General features: G+C 41.9%; 1 protein-coding gene across 1 annotated transcript in view; it reads left to right on the top strand.

The window, feature by feature from the left end:
- The window catches only part of LOC114031767 (hepatocyte nuclear factor 4-beta-like), a 67,573-nt gene that overhangs the window by 31,546 nt on the left and 15,646 nt on the right, over window positions 1-20,381 (top strand). The window contains exons 4-5 of the mRNA XM_027846885.1: window positions 3,978-4,084; window positions 16,426-16,581. Coding sequence (XP_027702686.1) covers window positions 3,978-4,084; window positions 16,426-16,581 — 263 coding nt within the window. The remainder of the gene's footprint in view (window positions 1-3,977; window positions 4,085-16,425; window positions 16,582-20,381) is intronic.

Here is a 20,381-nt window from a genome sequence, read left to right as displayed (position 1 = left end):
TTTGTCAAAGGATATGCACAGTTTTATAGCCTTTTGGGCATAGTTCCGTATTGCTCTCCCAATTTTCCCACATTCCCTTGAACATTTGTCATTTTCCTTTTCTCTCATGGGAGCCAATCTGATAGGTGTGCGGGTGTTTTAATTTTCATTTCTCTAATAAATAGTGCTTTAGATCATTTTTTCATAATAAAAAAAAAAAGATAGTCAGTAGCAGAGCCAAGATTTGAACCAGCGTTCTCTGACTTCAAATTCATCCCTCTTTGGGAATCAAAAGACTTAAAAAAACAAACAGACCCTGGATTTGAGTCTTGCCTTGAGCTCAGTAAAGTGAGATATAAAGTGTTTTTCTCTCTAATGAATGTGTAAATTTTTTTCCTGAAATTGTCTTATTTAGAATGTTTCTCTGACATGGATTTTTGAGTGCCTTTTTTCCCATGAGGCCAGGGATGATATCACATATGACTTCCCAGTTCCTGTGCGTCTCCCGGAAGAATGTAATTTTTTTTGAGGGTCAAGACCATTTTGTTTCTCCATCTGTATCCCCAGTGCCCACCAGGGGTGGGGAACCTGCAAATTGAGGCCACATGTGGCTCTCTAGGTCCTCAAGTGCAGCCCTTCACAAGTTTGGAGTCAGACAAAGGGCTGCACTTGAGGACCTAGAGGGTCACATGTGGCCTCGAGGCCTCAGGTTCCTCACCCTGCCTAGCCCTTAGTAAGGACTTAATAAATGTTTATTGAATTTAATTAAATAGGCACTTGATTAATGTTTGTTGTCGGTGATGGGATGTAATATCCAGTCTCTTCTCTCAAGAAACTAACAATTTCTTTGAAGAGAGAATTTGTGTACACCAATACCATATTTTGTCTTTTTTAATAATTAAGTGCCAAGACAAGTTGTAGAGAGGAGACAGAATGGACTGGTGTGGTTAGGAGAGGGCTTCTCGAAGAGGTAGGACTTGAGCTCAGCCCCCTGCGAATAGATTGAATTTCATTAGGAAGAGATGGGAGTAGGAAAGGAATTCTAGGTATGGAGAATGGTGTAAGCAAAGCAGGGGAAGAGGGAATGAAAGCTTGATGTCTCATATAAACAGCACATGACTAGTCTTGATGGAACAGAGGGTTTGTGCAGAAAAGTACTTAGGACATAAGGCCAAAAGGCTGGATCCAGATTGTGAAAAACCATTTATGGCATGTTAAACAACTCAGATTTTATCCCAAAGGCAATGAGGAGCCGTTAAAAGGTTTTGAACCAAATCAAAGTGGTGATTTAAACTGGACAGCAGTGCTGAGAATGGACAAGGTAGAGATTGGAGACAGGGGCTCCTGTTAGAAGGCTTTGGTGGTAGTCCAAGAATATGAGGATGAAAGTGGTAGCAGAGGGAATAAACAGAAGAAACCAAGGAAACTGAGATTGTAGGAAATGGATACATGAGGGGAGAATCATCTGTGCTTAGTGACACACACGAGGGAGGGGATAAAGGAGAGAGGAAGGTCAAAGATGACCACCTAGATAGCTAAGAGAGTGGGAGTACCATTTATAAATAACAAGGAAAGCAACAGGGACATGTTTGGAGGGAAGATCAAAGGCTCATAGAGTTGGGGGGAGGGCAAACCTCCCCACAATACGTCATGACGTGGCGATAGGGACACTTAAATGTCAGGTGTGATCCCAGGGGTGGAGTTTTGCTTGATCTCATCTAAGAGGGAGATAAACCTTCAACAGCAAAGCCAAGTGAGGGTTGACCTCTGCTCTATTTAGGAACATAATAAATATTGCAGCATTAGAGGACGCAAAATTTGCCTGTTTTTCATGGCAGGTGAATCATTAACAACTGTGTTCAGGCCCTAACCTGACTTCTAAGGAAATTGTAGTGATCATGAGGAAAAAAAATCACCTTGAGAAAATCTGGAAGCAATCCCATAGTGGCAATTAACCTTATCAGGGTATGTGCCATATATACAGCTCAGAAACTTGAGATAAGTTGGGAAAGCTTGAGATGTTTTCTTTTAAAGAAATATTAATAATGCTTTATCATCACTTTATTATATCCAGGCATGACCAACACCCACCCTGATTCACTGATAAAGTATAGCAAGAAATTGGCATGCAATCACAATTAGCAAGGTACTTGAGTTTACTCAGCCAATTCTCCATTTTGTACTGCTCTTCAAGGCCCAACCCAAACTCCTACCTCTTTGGTGAAGCCTTCACTGACCACCCTACCTCTCCCCCTTTTGATTCTTCCAATGCCTAGCTGTTTGACCTGGTGCTGTGGTGTAGTGGGAGGAGACTGCAGTAAGAAGATCTGGGCTTGAGGGTTGGCCCTAATTACGAATCACATGTCATCAGCAAATCACTTAACTTTGCTGGGTCTTGGCTTTCTGAGCCAATATGGTTAGGGTAGAAAGAGTCTTGGACTTGGAATTGGGGGAGACCTGGGTTCTGAAACTGCCTCCAATATTTACTTTGTGACCATGGGCGAGTCAACTTAACCTGTTTTAGTCTTAGTTTACTCATCTGTAAAACAATAATAGCTGACATTTATATAGTGCTTATTACATGCCAGATACTATGCTAAGTTCTTTAACAAAATACTAACTCATTTGATCCTCACAACAATCCTGAGAAGAGGTGCTATTATTATCCTCATTTTGCAAATGAGGAAACCAAGGCAGAGAGAGGTTAACAGAATTACCCAGGGTCGCACATCTAGTAAGCATCTGAGGCTGGATTTGAACTAAGGTCTTCATAACTCCAGTCCCAACAATCTATCCACTGTGCCACTTAGCTGGGGATGAAAATCCTAATGCTTTACTTCACAGGGTTGTTGTGAAGATCCAATGAAATTACAGGATGACCGAAACATAGATTTAGAGCTAGAAGGGATATTGAAGAACCAGAATCTAAGTGCCATATAAATTTGAGCTAATATTCTTATTTTGTGTTCTGAAAAATGAAGATAATAATACTTATTCTCCCTACTTCACAGGGTTGTTGTAACACAGGTGCTTGAACCATAAATCTCTATAGAAACACAAACTTAGGGGCAGCCAGGTGGTGGAGTAGATAGAGCTCCAGCTGTGGAGTCAGGAGGACCTGAGGTCAAATCGGGCCTCAGACACTTGACACTTACAGCTGTGTGACCCTGGGCAAGTCACTTAACCCCATTGCCTAGCAAAAAAAAAGAAAAGAAAAGAAATATGAACTTATCATCATCATCATCATCATCATCAAACACTCCCTTGCAGCCTTATTCCACCTTGGGGTGTGTGCACTATAAAGAGCTCCGGATTTTTCACCAAATGGCCCGAGTTTGAGTCTTGGACATGCCCCTTACTAAATATATGACCATGGGCAAGTTACCTTTCTTGGCCTATTCTACAAAATGAAAGGGCTGGACCTCCAAGGTACCTTCCCATGCTACCTCTGTGACCCTCTCTCTCAAGTCATACAATGAAATCACAGAATGTTTTTTTTTCTTTTTGGTGAGGCAATTGGGATTAAGTGACTTGCCCAGGATCACACAGTTAGTAAGTGTCAAGTGTCTGAGGTCAGATTTGACCTCAGGTTCTCCTGACTCCAAGGCCACAGCTCTATCCACTGCACCACCTAGCTGCCCCAAAATCGTAGAATTTTAAAGCTCGTGAAAGGGAGTTCAGTGATCACTTAATCTGAATTTCCTTTTTGAAAAATGAGGAAACTGAGACCAGGAGAAGAGAAGTCACTTGTCTAAGGTCTCCCCAACCAGCCTGTCATCTCCTTTGGAGCGGGTACCTTTTCTTGTATTTTTTTGTATCCCTTCCAGAGCCTGTCTCGATGTCAGTACATGGTCACTACTCAATGGATCAGTTGGTTGGGTCAGTTGGTTATCTGTTTAGTGAATTCAATCAGCAGCTGGTCAGATGTCATGGATCAGGAATGATTTGACATGATCCCAGCTTATGCTCCATTGACTGTGTGTATCTCCTTTTCAAAGCTGTGCAGAATGAGCGAGATCGGATAAGTATTCGCAGGAACAGCTATGAAGACAGTGGGTCCCTCTCAATCGCCATCCTGACTCAAGCAGAAGTGATGGCAACCCAGGTAGGAGAATACTCTTATTATCATCTCTTCTCAGTCTTGGATTTCAAATTTGGTAGCTATTAAAGTGGAGGAGAGAGAAAAGGAGAAAGAAGAGGAAGAGTAGGAAGAGGAGGAAAAGGAAGGAGGGAAAAAGAAGGAGGGAGAGGAAGAGGAAGGAAGGAGGAAGAGGAGGAGGAGGAGGAGAAAAAAGAAGGAACTGCCTATTCTCTTAGATACTGGATTCTGAGGTTCTAAGGCTTTTCTAGATATCTCTAAAGAAAGGGTACCAATGTCATAGCCTCTATTTACCGTCTATCCTGGACTCTTCATTGAGTCTGGGGCTACAGAAGGTGGAGAGTCCCCTCCAAGACTGTGAGTACCAGATGTTGCCTCACACTTTTCATTTCAAGACAGATGATGAACTTGCCTTCTGAGGAAAAGTCCTCATAGGACACACAGGAGAGGTATTTGCAGAGGTACCCTGTAGCCAATTCAAACTGGCTTTTGAGAGTGGGTTGTTAAATTTTCGGTGTGAGCATTTGCACCTTGGAAATTGGCAAACCCCTAAATCGGGGTCCAATTTATTGTTTTGTTGATTGTTTAGATTTCAGAAAGTAATGGAGAAAAATAATAATGTAGATTAAACTTTAAAATGTGTCATATACACTTCTTTTCAGAGAGTTGGTTGTTAAACATTTACTAGCACCCCCCTGGGAATTTTCCTGCATCCTCCTCCATTTCATAGGCAGCTACCTTCTCTGTTCTTCAGCTCAGTTTCCATAGCAACTCCTCACATTTTGAATGGGTCTTATTTTTTTTTGTAAGACACTTTCACATCTGAGACCTCTTCTGAGCCTCACAAGAACAGTGAGAGGGTAAGGATTATAATCCTCACTTTTCTCATTCTTATAACTAACATTTACATGGCACTTTGGGAACCCAAGATCTGTTTGGAAATGATGGGATCAGAGAATGTCCTATGAGGAAAGGACCTCATAGACCATCTACTCCAACCCATACTCAAATTAGAAACCCCCCTTCAACATTTCTGACACGTTTGCTTGAAGCCATTGACTATCTCTTAAGGAAGCCCATTCCGCTTTGGATAGCTCTAATGGTACAGATAGTTTCTGTACATTAAGCAGAAACAAAACTACAATTTCCACCCACTGCTCCTACTTCTAAGTGCAATCCTGTATTCATATGATCATCCTTCAAACAGTTGAAGACAATCATGTCCAGGTGCCCCATCCCCCTTTTCTTCTCCAGGCTAAATACCCCAGGTCTTTCAACAATCCCTAATATGGCCTGATCTCACTGCCCTTTACCAACTTGGTTGTGCCCTTTCTGAATGCTTTCTAGAGCTAATCTTCTTCCTAAAGTGTAGTCCCCAGAATTAAAAACAATAATGCAGATGTGATCTGGCTGGAGCAGATTTCAACATCACCATCGCCTCCCTTGGCCTGGACACTGTCTCTATTCAAGCAGCCCAATACCCCATTAGCTATTTAGGCTCCCATAGCCCACTATTGATTATTATTGAGCTCAAAGTCTCCTGATCCCTCTTGAGTTGTTTTTTTTTTCAGACAAACTGCTGTCTCACTGTCTCCCCCACCTTTTACTGGTGCAGTTGATTTTTTGGACCCAAACATGTGACTTTGCATTGATCCCTATAACATTTACTTACAGACCATCTTACACTTACACTTACAGACCATGTAGTCAAATGCCCACATTTTACAGAGGAGAAAGCTACCCTCTGAAGAAGTGAAATGATTTTCCTGAGACCACAAGGGTATCAGAATCAAGTTCAGGACTTTTTTTAATTCATCATACTTTCAAGTTTAGAAAATGCTTTATGTAGGTTGCTTCGTGCGATTTATTAATGAAGTTTGGGGATCAGGGAGACAACTAAGGAATCATAAAATGATTCAAAAGGATCGTAGAATTTTAGGGCTAGATAGTGTGAACCACCACATGAAAATCACAGCTGTAGAGAGTGACTCTGGTGAAGCTTATGAATAGCCCAGCTCATTTCAAATCTGTCACCAGTGTCCTCTCTCCCAGTCCCCAGCCACACAGCAACACAGAAGAGAAGCCAGAGAAAGTCTGCCTCCCACCAAAATCATCAGAGCCACCCATGATGAAGTTGGGATGGGAGAGAAGGGAAGGAGAGGACAAGGCAATCAGCCCCCTGGAGAGGGAACCCAGTTTTGTAGCAACCTGGCCAGCATCTGGAGCTGCTCCCCATAGTTACCTCCACCAGCACAGAGGCATAATGTGTGGTCCTCTGGTCCTCTTGCTACCCACCATCCCTCCCCACATGCCCCAGGGAGGTGTGCAAAGTGACCAAAACAGGCAGGGGAGCCCAGACATGGCTGATCCCTGCCCCTCCATGAATAGAGAATCCTGTCTAAGGCAGCTGTCGAAAAAAATAAAAAATAAAAACCAGGCCGTCTGGCAGTTGCTGACTAGCTTGGTCTCTTTCCTGAAACCACCATCAATCTCAGCTCGAATGTCATTTTTTTTCCTGAGCTGATCCCCAGGGGGATAGATTCGGCAGAGTCTTTTCCCATCTTGATCATGGGTGTCAACTTGACTAGCCACACAGGCGTGTTGTTCCTTGTTTCTGGAGTTGTTCCACTGAGGCTGGGTTGGGGGAGGTGGAGGTAGGGGATGGAGATTTGTAAACTGCTCCACACCATTTGGATGGAAGGAGGGAGGAAGAAGCTGCTGGACCTTGCCAAGGACAGGCTCTTACCAATAAATCGCTCAGTAGTCGCCGTTGTGAAATGGGGACAGCGGGTGCCAGGGCACCAAATCGCCAAGGTCACCACCAACCAAAGGCATTTTTTTGGAAGTCACAGTGTAACCAGAGACCAAAAACACATGGAATTTCACATTTCCAATAAATCTGTCGATGCTGCTTCAGAGAAAATGGCCTGTGGCCTCCAAGCTAAACAGCCAAGTGGGAAGTGAATAAGCCAGCACAGTCTAATGGAGAGAACACATGGGACCAGGAGGGAAAAGGCCTGGGTTCCAGTCCTAAATTAAACTGGGTGACCATAAGGAAGTGATTTTTCCTCTTTCTGGGCCTCAGTTTTCTCCTCCATAAAATGGGAACTGAGTTCTAGTCCTAAATTAAGCTGGGTAACCATAGGGAAATGATTTTTTTTTTCCATCTCTGGGCCTGTTTTCTTCTTTATAAAATTAGGGCTTTATCTTATAGGGCTAATGGACAGGGGGAAAGAGAAAAAGGAAGTAAAGACATTCCACACACACACACACACACACACACACACACACACACACACACATTACAAAGGTAATAGACCCAAAGGGTATCTCTTTCCAAATCCATTTATCTATCAATCATGGGGTAAGAATATTTTCTGGGAAAAGGCTTGTAAATATTTGTACTCCTATGACTGACCTAGAAGGAAGTGACTGGCTTTATTTTTATTTTTTTTAATTAGATTTAGAAAAAAAAAACAATAAAAACCAAGCCCAACTTAACTATCCACATGAAAACAGTAATGATCAAAACAAAGCAGATGTCAGCCCTCCCAGTACATCTTGGATCCCGTCCCTTTACTGGGCAGTGTTGAATAGTGGCAAGAGGGCCAGACCCTGCGTTCCAATCAGAGCTCTGTTATTTACTAACCCTGTGGGAGGAATGAGCATCGGCCATAGAATCTGAGGGCTTGGGTTCAAATTTGACCTCTGACAGATGACAGGTATGACTTCGGCAAATCATAGCCTCCTTGTAGCCTCAGTTTCCTCAACTGTAAAATGTGGGAGTTGGTTAGATGTCCTTGGAAGAGCTTTGACCAAGAAGAGCCAAGACATTCATCTAACCCCTCCTCGTGCCAATTTCTTCCTCTATAAAATGAAAAAATCGTCTCGGTTGTACTGACCACAGTGGATTGTTGTGTGTAAAGCCTTGTGCAAGTCTTAACTGCTGCAGAAGTGGGAGGCGGGGTTATTCTTGCCTTCCTCTCCTGAAAACTCAGCCCTCCAGAATATTCAGAGAATGTTCTAGGCGGCTCAGCTTTTATAGACTCATAAAATGACAGAGCTAGAAAGGCCCCTTAGAAAAGAGAAAGTCAGAACTGGGCAGGCCCCTAGAGATCCTCAGAGAAGGGAATTGATTTACCCAAAATCACAAAGGTAACAAACAACAACGTTGAAGTTTAAACCGAGGCGGTTTGAATTCCAGTCTTTCTGTCTATCACTGGACACTGATGTCAGTGTCTTCACCTCTATGCTCCCTCCCTTTTCTGATTTGTCTTTTCCAATTTATTGTTGGTTGGGAAACCAGATAACCAAGTTTGTCTCAACTATGTGTAAACTAAGACTTAATAGGCTCTCAGTGGGGCTGGTAGAGTTTTCCTGTAAAGCGAAAGGCATGAGCCTGGAAGTGAGTGCTTTATGACAACCACTCTGGTTGCTCAAAGGTCTTTTTGTTTCCCTCCTCATTCTCAACTCACTTTTGCCAAACACCTCTGCTTTTTAGATAACTGAGGCATCGCCATGCCTGACATACCTTTTAACCTCTCTCTCTCTCTCTCTCTCTCTCTCTCCTTCTCTCCCTTTCCTTTGGGGAGCAAAACTTCTGGAAAGGTGTTGCTGGATGCAAGGGAGTAGAGAAATTAATGGGGCTCACCAGCCTGGTTGCCCTGATTCCTGCCCAGAGAACTAACATGATGAAAGTTGGCAAATACCTCCCATGGCCAAGGCTGTTCGTCATCCAGGAGGCCACGCCGAAGGGACTGGCAGTGTTATCCCTCCTCAAGTAAACAATGAGCTATCACATGGAAAGAGGGATTCAACTTATTCTGCTTGGCCCTAGCCAGCAGAACTTAGGACAACTGGGGAAAGTTGCATAGAGGCCAGCCAAGGCTCGAAGTAAGGATAAACAACGGGAGATGCCCCAGATGATAGTAAGATAATAAGTTTCCTATCACCGAAGGTATTGAAGTGGAGAATAGTTGACCTTTCATCGGTTACACAGAGCATTGTACTTAGGGTCAAGAAAACCTGAATTCAAATGTGGCCTCAGATACTTAATAGCTTTGTAAAGGGAACTTGGGCAAGTCATTTTGCCTCTGCCTCAGTTTCTTTGCTGGAGGATGGGATGACAATAGTATCTACTTCCCAAGGTTATTGTAAGGATAAAATGAGATATAACTTGTAAAGTACTATTTAAATACATCATCATCATTATTATTATTATTATTATTATTATCATTATTATTATTATTATTTGGGAGCTGTCCTCTCCACTTCCTGGCTCTGGGAGAAACCCTCCTCTCCACTCAGGAGCTGAGAGCAATTTCTGGTGATTCCAAGAGAATTGGTCAAACTTGCCAGGTAAGGGTTAGAACAGGCTGGCCAAAGCACTGGAGCCTGGCAGGAAGGGTGGGGTCTCCTAGGTCTTTGGTACAGGCTGGCAGAGCCTGTGGCATCCTGAAGGCCCAGTTAGTGAATCAGGATGAGTCCCAATGAGGCTGAGGCTATCTGTTTCTGTCTGTTTCTGACATCAGCTTGGCCCCAGTTGAAAGGAAAGTTTTAAGCATTTTGTCATCCCTAACAGCAGCATGAGTGAACCTGCCTCTTGGACCTTATGTATGCCTTATGTAAAGGTATATTTGGATGTCCCAAGTTCACTCCTGTCCTTGGCCGATGCCTAGAATTCTACCATATGAGTTTCATTGCTTAACTCAAGGATTTCCCAGAAACTCAGTTAGAAGGCTCCTCAAAAGTCTACTGGTCCAATCCATTCCTGAGAAGAACTCTACAATATCTCTGAGTGGTTACTCAGCCTTTACTTCAAGGCCTCCAGGGAGGGGGAATCTCCTACCTTCTGAGCTAACTCATTCCATTTTTAGACAGCTCTGACTGTTAAAAAGTTTCTCTTCTACCAAGTCTGGGTCTGCCTCTGCAACATCCACCCAATTCTGTCCATTGGGACCAAGAAGAACAAATCTTTTTCTCATTGTGGTCCCTCATTAAGTACTTGAAGACATCTCTTTGTTCTTGCCCTCCTACTACCAGCTCATCCAATTATTCTCTTCTCCACCCTAAATGTCCCAGATTCTTCCACTCAGTTCTCAATATGCCATGGGGCCCGGCCCTTTTACCATTTTGGTTCCTTTTTTGTGTTCCTTTTTTGGACAGCCCCCAGCTTTTCAACATCTCTCCTAAAATGCAAAGTCCAAAACAAAACCTAATACCCCAGAAGTGGTCTGAACAGAGAAGTGTACAGTGAGATGGTCCTCTCTCTAATTCTGGACACTATGACAGGGGTTCTTAATCTTTCTGAGTCTTAGACCCCATTGGCAGTCTGATGAAGCCAGAATAAGGTTTGAAATATCTAAGGTAAAGCAGAAAGGATGACATAGGGAACCAATTATATTTAAATATAGTATCAAAATATTTTTTAGAAGTTCCTGACTCCAGTGAATCTTTGCTTTATGCTTTGATCCATGTAAAAACACCAACCCTCCCTGAAAGGGAGCCCAGCCTCATCTGTTTTTGGTCCTTTATGCCTCACTGTGAATGAAGGCACTTAGAACTGGTTTCCAAGGTGGGGAAGTGGCTGTGAGGATGTTTCTGACCAGTCTTTTAGAAGGATGTCAAGTCCAGATGCAAGAACCCCTAATAAAATGACCCTGTGTTTGCAGTAGCAGCTACTGCAGTCCTCTGAATCAGCCCCTCCATCCCTACTCATCAGCTGCTAAATGTTCTTAATGAAAATCACGTAGCCATTGTGACTGAATGCGCAACAAATCTGTTACGTAATTTCACCTGGGCCCTCACCACTGCACAGCAATCTTTTGTTATTCCTTGATTGGTTCTCTATCACCTTCTCCACAGTGGCTGTTCTAAATATCCTCTTCTCTCCTCATATCTCCTAAACCATCCCTCCCCCCTCTTCCTTTCAGGAGAGGATTTCACCTTCTACTTTACTGAGGAAATAAAGAGTCAATTCTGAACTCCCTCTTCTCTCCCAATTCCATCCCTCAAAACGCTTCTTTGTTATCCTCACTCTCTTCTTTGTTCCATGCTCTAAGACAGGAATCTTCTCTTTGCTAAGGCTAATTCCTCTACTTGTTCTTTTGACCCTATCCTTTCCTGTTAACTTCTAGGAACTTAGCATGTCAATCATTCTGTCTTTTTCACTCATCTTTATCTGTCTTTATTTATTGGAGTCTTCCCAGTCACCTACAAAAAAAATGTTCATAGCTGTGTGACCCTGGGCAAGTCACTTAACCCCAATTGCCTCGCCAAAAAAAAAAAAAATGTTCAGGTCACCCTCATCCTAAAAATTTAATTTAATTAAAAAAAACTCACTTGGCTTTTCCATTCCCTGAAGCTATGAGCCTATATCTCTTCTCCCTGTCTTAGTCAAACTTCCAAGAAAAATTGTCTATACTTTTCTTACCTCCTATTCGCTTCTCAACCCCTTGCAATCTGGCTTCTGGCCCCACAACTCAGCTAAAACCTCTCTCTCCTAGGTTACCAATATCTCCTACCTACTTTAGACCTTTCCTTGGTCCTCATCTTTGTCGACTTCTCTGAGGTTTTTGACACTCTTGATTATGCCCTCCTCCTGGACACTCTTTCCTCCCTTGGCTTCTCATAGCTCTCTTTACCTGGCTGACCATTCTTTATTAGTCTCCTTTGCTGTGTCATTATCATCCTCTTGCCCAGTAAAGGTGGGCATTCCCAAGGTTTTTTCATCTTTGATTCTACACTGTCTCTTTTGGTAATCTCACCAATTCAAATGGACTCAGTTATCTCTATGCAGATGACTCCCATGTCTATAACACTAGCCTTCATCTTTTTCCCAAACTCTAGTCCCACAGCCTGCTGGACATCTCCACTGGATATGTCTCCCAAGACATCTCAAACCCAACCTGTCCAAAACAGTACTCATTATATTTCCCTTCAAAATCCATCCCTACTCCAAAATTTGAAATTTCTGCTCATGGTACCACTATCCTTCAATTGCTGAGGTTCACAACCTTGGAATCATCCTCAACTCTTGATTCTTCCTCAACCCCCAATCAGGTGCCAAATCTGGTCAATCCTACATTCACAACAATCCTTCATTCACACAGCCTCTTAGTTCAGATGACCCTATTACTTCTACCCTAGTTCAAGCCTCTATCATCCTTCTCTTGAACCACTGAAGTCGTTTCCTATTGCCTTCTCTGCCTCCACTCTCTTCTATCTCCAATTCATCCTGTTTTTGTTGTTGTCCAGTCATTTCAGTGATAACTTCATGACTCCATGACCCCATTTGGGGTTTTATTGGCAGAGATACTAGAGTGGTTTACCATTTCCTTCATTTGACAGATGAGGAAACTGAGGCAAACAGGGTTAAGTGACTTGCCCAGGGTCACACAGCTTGTGAAGTGTCTGAGGCCAGATTTGAACTCATAAAGATGAGTCTTCCTGACTTCAGGCTTGGTGCTCTATCCCCTGCATCACCTAGCTGCCCTAACTCACCCTACACATGACTGCCAAATCTGCCTTCCACATAACCACCTTTGTGGGCATATTTCATGTCATATCATTTACATATTCTCCATCACAATAAAACTGACTACTAGCTGTATCCTATACACAGCTTTCCACCTCCAAGCTCCATATCTTGATGTTCCATGTCTGGAATGTACTCCTTCCTCTTAGATCCCTTGGCTTTCTCCAAGAACCATACCTGAGCCCTCTCCTATAGCAGGCCTTTCCTGATCTTCTGGTTATCGGCACACTCTCCCTTCTGAAGCTCCTTTGTATTTACTAGTTTGGATATATGTTATATCAATATCCCTCATCCCAACCCTAGAATAGTCTAAGCTCCATGAAGGCAGGGACTAATTTATTGCTGTCTTTCTATCCTCGGTGGCAAGAATAGTGCCTGGCCTGGAGTAGGAATTGAATAAATATTTGTTGGGTTGAATTGGTTTGAAATATGACTGAAGACATAAAATCATTAAAGTACCAGCCAATAGGATGAGGTCTAAACACCAGAGTCAGGCTTTCAACTCAACCCAATGAGCATTCACCAAGTACCCACAGAATGTATGCAGGGGGAGCAGCTAAGTGGCGCAGTGGATAGAGCACTGGCCCTGGAGTCAGGAGGACCTGAGTTCAAATCTGACCTCAGACACTTGATACTTACTAACTTTGCAACCCTGGGTAAGTCACTTAAATTGCCAACCCTCCCCCCCCCCCAAAAAAAGAGTGTGTGCAGGGACCTCCCATAGGTGTTGAATGAGATAGAGGGGCTTAGATAAGGTCCTTACCCTGCCCAGTCTAGCGGGGGGACATGACACACTGAATGGGTGACATAGACAACTGAAATACCAAAAAAAGTGTGTAATTTCATAAAAGAGGTATAATTGCTAACATCATTAGTCAAAGCCCTCTACCACTCTCTGGCTCTATTTTGCAATAATAAAAACTCACATCTTGATAATATTTTAAGATTGACAAAATTATTCCCAATCCTTGGGTGGGGGAGCTAGATCAAATATTATCCATCTGTATTTATACTATTACATTATTATATACTATATTATGTAATATGATAGTATATAATATGTATTATAAGTATCCCCATTTATGCTACTATACTATTATCCTATCCCTGTTTTACAGATGAGGAAACTGAGGCTCAGAGAAATATAATGACTTGCCTAGGGTCATAAGGTAGTAAGTGTCTGAACTGTGTTCTTATGCAGACACTGCCTCCAGCCCTCTTTTCACTCCATTATGTTATCACCCCTCTCTGACCTTCTCTTTCTATATTCAGATCCCCTCTCTTCAGTCACCATGTCTTGGCCCCCAGTTGCCCTGAACCCTAGAGTATGGTATTCCAATTGGGTCAGCCCAAGTGCCAAGTGCTCAAATATTACTCTCCATATCCTAATTACCCACAAAAATTTCCATTTCCTCAGGGCCCTACCCTCAGGTGGAGCAGAGCAATAAACCCCATCATATCTGATGGTAAATAGCCAATGACAAATTTATTTACTGAGTGGCATTTACTGCTGAAATAAGCATCCTTTGGAGATAAATGCCCAAAGGAATGACTCTCTAATGGTTGGATTTTAGTCAGCATGGTGGAATTGTGATCCTGTGAATCCCGAAAAGAGAGTCCAAAGCTTAGGACCTTCCTTACCCTACACATCACACAGATGACACCTACTCTGCCAGTGGGTAAGGCTGGTCCAAGTAATTCCAGGTCCAGGTTCAGGAAATGGGTAACAGCTTCATCATGAAGCAGGTGGTAGATTACCATTGGCATACTTTAAAGGAAAGTGTACTAGATTTAGAATCAGGAGACATCAGAGTTTGAATCCCAGCTCTGAAACTCTGTGGGACCCTGGGCACATTATTGCATTTCTTAGAACCTCAGTTTCCTCCTGTGTAAAATGGGAATAAGAGTGACAATTGCTGCATCATTGAGGTACTGAGGGGTAAGCATTTTGTGAGACTTAAATTGGTCATATATGTTCTTTGCTAGTTCCCTTTGGTACCATCCAGAAGTTGAAGGTTTGCTATGGTGTTCATCTCTGGATGGCTAGGTACATCACTGTATACTCAAAATATATAGAGCCTCACGGGGCCCTGTCAGACAATCATGCCTAGTCAACTCACTGGAAAACATCAACAAATTGGTTCTTTGGCAGTGAGGGGATAGAGGCCTAAGCTCATTCCCGTTCCCCCTTGTTTTGTAGGAGGACCACAAGTTGATCTGGGAGGTCTGCCCGAGGCTTGAGGGGGGCTTGGCTCTGTTCAGCCTGTACGGCTTCCCCAGAGCACAGAGTGGCCAGGCTGCTGACCACAAATGAACGGTCTTTCACAGCCCTTTCAAGTAGTAATTGTCTGCTTGTATTACATGGACTCTGGTCTTCCAGCCAAAGATTAGACACATACACAGAGACACAGACACACAGAGAGACAGAGAGGGACAGAGACAGAGACACAGAGATGGACAGAGATACAGAAAAAGAGACACAAAGGGAAACAGAGTAGACACCCAGAGAGACAGAGAGGGATAGAGACAGAAACACAGAGACAGAGACACACAGATACAGAGAAACAGAGTAGACACCCAGAGAAATACAAAGAAACAGGGAGGGATAGAGACAGAGACACAGAGAGGGACAGAGGTGCAGAGAAAGAGATACGAAGGGAAACAGAGTAGACGTTCAGAGAGACAGAGAAGGAATCAGAGATGCAGAGACAGAGACACAGAGAGGGACAGAGATACAAAGAGACACAAAGGGAAACAGAGAGACACAGAGGGATAGACAGAGACACAGAGAGGGACAGAGATATAGAGACACTCAGAGACAGACAGAGACATAAAGAGGGACAGAGAGTAAAAGAGACAGAGCAAAAGAATAGACATCCAGAGAGACCCAGAAGAGAAGCAGCAGGAGAACCAATAGAACTTGGTTTTTTAGCGCCCTTGGGTCATTCAATCCAGCTCCCACTTTTATAGAAAAAGAAACTGAGGCTCAGAGAGAAGCAGTGATTTCACCAAAGTCAGAAGCAACATGAGAAACTAGAACTCAGGTCTCCTAAGCTCCTGTACTTTTTTCTCTTGCCCCACCCTGTCTTTTCTCATTGCTTGTGTGTTTTGGTCTTGGACCCAATATTGGTACAGAGAATGTTCGTGTGTCCTTCCTCAGGCACTATCTGTATAACTTTCAGCAAATCATTTGGTCTTTCTTGGCCTCAGTTTCCTCATCTGTAAAATGAGGGGGATGAGACTAGATGATTCCTGAGGCCTTTTCCATTTATGGGATATGAGTTGTTAAACTTTGCTATCTGGGGCATAAATGTAATAGAAACAATGTATAATACAACTAGCAAGTAACTATTTCTCTCAAGCCTGCAGGATGGTGTAAGGGGGGGTGGGGTCAGAAGCCTCAGTTTCCCCATATGTAAAATGAGAGGTTTGGCCCAGTCCAGAGGTTCTTAAGCTTTTGTTGTGTCATGGTCCCACTTTGGTAGTCTGGGGAATCCTGAGGACCCTCTCTCAGAATCATGTTTTTAAATATATAAAATAAAAACATAGTATTACCCAAAAAAATCATTTAAAATATTAAAATATTAAGAATATTAAAAATTAAAAAAAGATCACGGACCCCAAGTTAAGAACCGCTGAGCTAGATAATCTCTAAGGTTCCATCTTGGCCTGATACAGTTTCATTCTATATTTTCCTTTAAAATCAAAACTTGTCCTCATCTTGCTGGTGCAGGGACTTTGCTAGCTCTGAGCTCCCTCTTCAGGACACACGGCTAAATGACAGCCTTTGCCTTTCTCCTTTGCTCCTCAGCACTCCTCCGTAAGCCCCACAAGTGGAACCGACGTGGCCACAAAAAAGGTGGCCACCATCAGCGACGTGTGCGAGTCCATGAAGCAGCAGCTGTTGGTTCTGGTTGAATGGGCCAAATACATCCCAGTGTTCTGGGAGCTCCCGCTGGATGACCAGGTAGGCAAAACAAGGGCATTAACTCAACATGATTACAACATGCTTTCATATATCTCACCTTACCTGAGCTCCATTATAACATCCTCAGGAGCATCAGTTGGGCAAGGATCAGAAAGGCAAAGTTCTGTAGCTTCTCTGAGCCTCAGTTTCCTCATTTGTAAAATGGGAATTATAATAGTACTTACCTCTCAGGGTTGTTGTGAGGATTAAATGAGTTATTTGTAAAGTATCTGGTATACAGTGGGTGCTTAATAAATGTTTGTCCCTTCCCTTGAAACCACAGACAGCCCTGTGCAGCACTCCAGGCCCAGGCTAAAGTTGAGGACTGAGTGGAGAGACAGTTACCTATTAACACTTAGACCTCCGTTTAACATTCCCCAAGTACCCTAATCCTATGCCCTGCATAAAAACAATAGCTTTTAAAAATGGGGCAGCTAGGTGGCACAGTGGATAGAGTGTCAGGCCTGGAATCAAGAAGACTCCTCTTCCTGAGTTCGAATCCAGCCTCAGACACTTACTAGCTGCGTAACCCTGGGCAAGTCATTTCACCCTGCTTGCCTCAGTTTCCTCATCTGTAAAATGAGCTGGAGAAGAAAATGGCAAACCACTCCAGTATCTTTGCCAAGAAAACCCCAATTGGGGTCAGGAAGAGTCAGACACGACTGAAATGACTAATCAACAACAACATAGAAAAAATAAGGAATCAATGATGCTAGGCCTGTTCCTACTATAAGCTAACAGAAAAAGGGAAAGGGGCTTACAGTAAAAAGGTTCCATAAAAGAAGGGCATTACCCCCCCCCAAAAAAAGCTAACACAGAGATTGAGAAAGTATGAGAAATGGGTAAACAGTTGCAAAAAGGAGCCATCACATTGATCAGGTACAAGAAGGAAAGAGTCTAGAAAAATTCCTGAAGGACAAAATTCTCTGATACATTTTTTCCAGACCATCAGAAAGGACAATGCAGCAACTGTAAGAAGCTCTAGAATAGTTGAGAAGATGAACAGAAGAATTAAAAGAGGAAATAAGGGTGAAATTAGTACAGTAACTAGAAGTCTCAAGTTAATAAAAACAAGCAAGGAAGTTGAGAACTTAGAAGAGATGATGGAGAAAAATCCCCTTAATAGTAGATTCTATTACAGATTTTCAATATGAAAACTGAAGAGACAGAAGAAAAATTAACTGAAAAAAATGGAAAGAAAACAAAATTGAAAGAACATATGAAAGCTCTACAAGCTATAGAAATTGCATAAGATGGCATGGGAAGAAATAATATTAGAATTAAAGGTGTCCTAGACCAGAGGTGTCAAATTGCAGCCCTCAAGACTCAGACCAGATTAAAATATAATTAGGGAATTAAAATACAATATAACATAATGTTAATTTTCTAAGTCAACATGCAGTCCCTAGGGATCTGTTTCTATTTCAGCTTGACACCACTCTCCCAGACAAATACAATGATATTAAAAGCATGAATACCATAGATAAGAAAATAATACAGGAAAATTTCCCAGAAGTAATGGTAAAATTATTTAAAAAAAACTAATGGAAAGAAGGCAAAATTCAAATTAGTATCCAGAGGGCATCACTCACAGAGAAAAATGCAAAGCTGAACTCTTCAAGAAATGTAATAGCCAATTTTGAATCTTGGGCCTAGTGACCAAAGGGTCTGGTGGATAGGATAGGTAAGTAGGTAACAAACATTTCTTCATCGTTTACTATGTGCCAGGCACTGTTATAAGACTTGGGGATACAGATAAAAGCAAAAAGATAGTCCCTGCCCTCAAGGAGCTTATATTCTAATGGGCAAAGAAAAGGGGCAGGGCAGATGGCAAGAGGCTCTGTAGCCAGGCCTTAGTGGCCAGGCAACCTGATGGTGAGATGTAGGAGCAAGAGGCTATATGTAAGAATAAAACCTTCTTGAGGATAAGAACTATTTATTCATGTTTTTCTTTGTATCTCCAAGGACTAACATAGTATGTTGCATATAGATGCTTAATAAATATTTCATTTGAATTGAAAAAATAAAATATCAATCAAAGTTAACTTCAATAGTTTGGAATAAGGTCAGATAAAGAGAACTGGCTAGGTTAGAGGGCGGAAATCTGTTTGAGGAGACAGGGACCAGATTAGTGTAAGCAAACCAAACCACAGAGACCAAGTGCTCATTTTAAAAGGGCCCTTGGGGTGGAGTAATTGACATAAAATAACTTAATGGACAAAAACACAAACATAACAATTATAATTCTAAATAGGGATAGATTAAACTTCCCCAGAAGAAAAGAAGTTGAATGGAAGAATGCCAAAAAAAAACATCTGCTGAATACAAGAAAAACATTCAAAACATACATACCAGTGAGTGCCTGGGCAAAATCTATTATCCTTCAGACAATTCCAAACCCGAAGAAATTGCAGTCACAGATAACTCACAAGATAAGACAATAAAGTAACAGAGAGGTAGATAATATCAAGAGAGCTAAGCAAGGAAACTACATTTTGTTTGAAGGTACCATAGACAATGAAACTATAGTATTAAATATATATTTAACAGAATTATCAGATTTTTTTTCAATGTGTTGAGTTTGGGTGTTTTTTTCTCTTCCTCTTTTTCTATTAAAAAAATCTTTCTTATAAAAATGGCTATCTGATGGGGTTGGAGAGACATGCAGGAGAAAATCTAGGTGATATAAAAACAAGATATCAATAAAATTTATTTTAATATATGCAACAAATGGCATAGCTTCTAAATTCCTAAAGTAAAAGCTAGTCAAATTGCAAAAAGGCATTGATGGCAACATAATAATTGCAGGAGATTTTAATATTCCTTTTCTGAACTGGATAAATCTAAGAAAAACACAAGAGATGAACAGAATTATGGGACAATAATATTTTAAGACTTGGGCAGCTAGGGGGCATAGTGGATGGAATACCGACCCTTAAGTCAGGAGGACCTGAGTTCAAATCCAGCCTCAGACCAAACACTTGCCACTTACTGGCTGTGTGACCCTGGGCAAGTCACTTAACCCCAATTGCCTAAATAATAATAATAATAATAATGATATTTTAAGACCATGGGTGATTTGTGAATTACACATTAAAGAACATAATATTTATTAGAATCAGAGGGTGACTTTATAAAAATTCATGATTTGTGAAGGCATAAAGAAATAAAAGATAAATATAAAATGTTAGCAATAATAAATAAAATTTTCAAATAAAAGGGCATAATAAAATTATAATTAATAAAGAAAAAGCAAAAGAGACTAAGTAATAGCATATTAAATAATGAATGGGTCAAAGAACAAACATAGAAACAGGAGGGAACTAGCAATTGGGAGGGATTAAAAAAAGCATCATATAGAAGGTATCAATAAACATTTATCAAGCGCCTACTATGTGCCAGGCACCGTGCTAAGCACTAGAGATACAAAAAGAGGCAAAAGACCTGCCCTCAAGGAACTTAATGTCTAATGGGGGAAACAACATGCAAGCAACTATGTGTGGACAAGTTCTATACAGGATAAATGGGAAATTATCAACATAGGGAAAGCACTAGAATTAAGAGAAATAGGGAAAGGCCTCAATGAAAGGTGGGATTTTACCTGGACCTTGAAGAAAGCCAGAAAAGCCGGGAGGCAGAGATGAAGAGGAAGAACGTTCCAGGCATTGAGGACAGCTAGAGGAAATACCTGGAGCAGAGAGATGGAGTGTCTACTTTGAGAAAAAGCTGAGGAAACCATTGTTACTGGATTGCAGAGTACATGAGGTGGGGGGGTGGGAATGGAGAGGAAGAGAAGAGTG

Source organism: Vombatus ursinus, unplaced genomic scaffold (genome assembly GCF_900497805.2).
Source record: "Vombatus ursinus unplaced genomic scaffold, bare-nosed wombat genome assembly UNPS02005286.1, whole genome shotgun sequence".
Taxonomy (NCBI): domain Eukaryota; kingdom Metazoa; phylum Chordata; class Mammalia; order Diprotodontia; family Vombatidae; genus Vombatus; species Vombatus ursinus.
The sequence above is the reverse complement of the archived record's forward strand: the minus strand, read 5'-3'. Positions and strand labels throughout refer to the sequence as shown.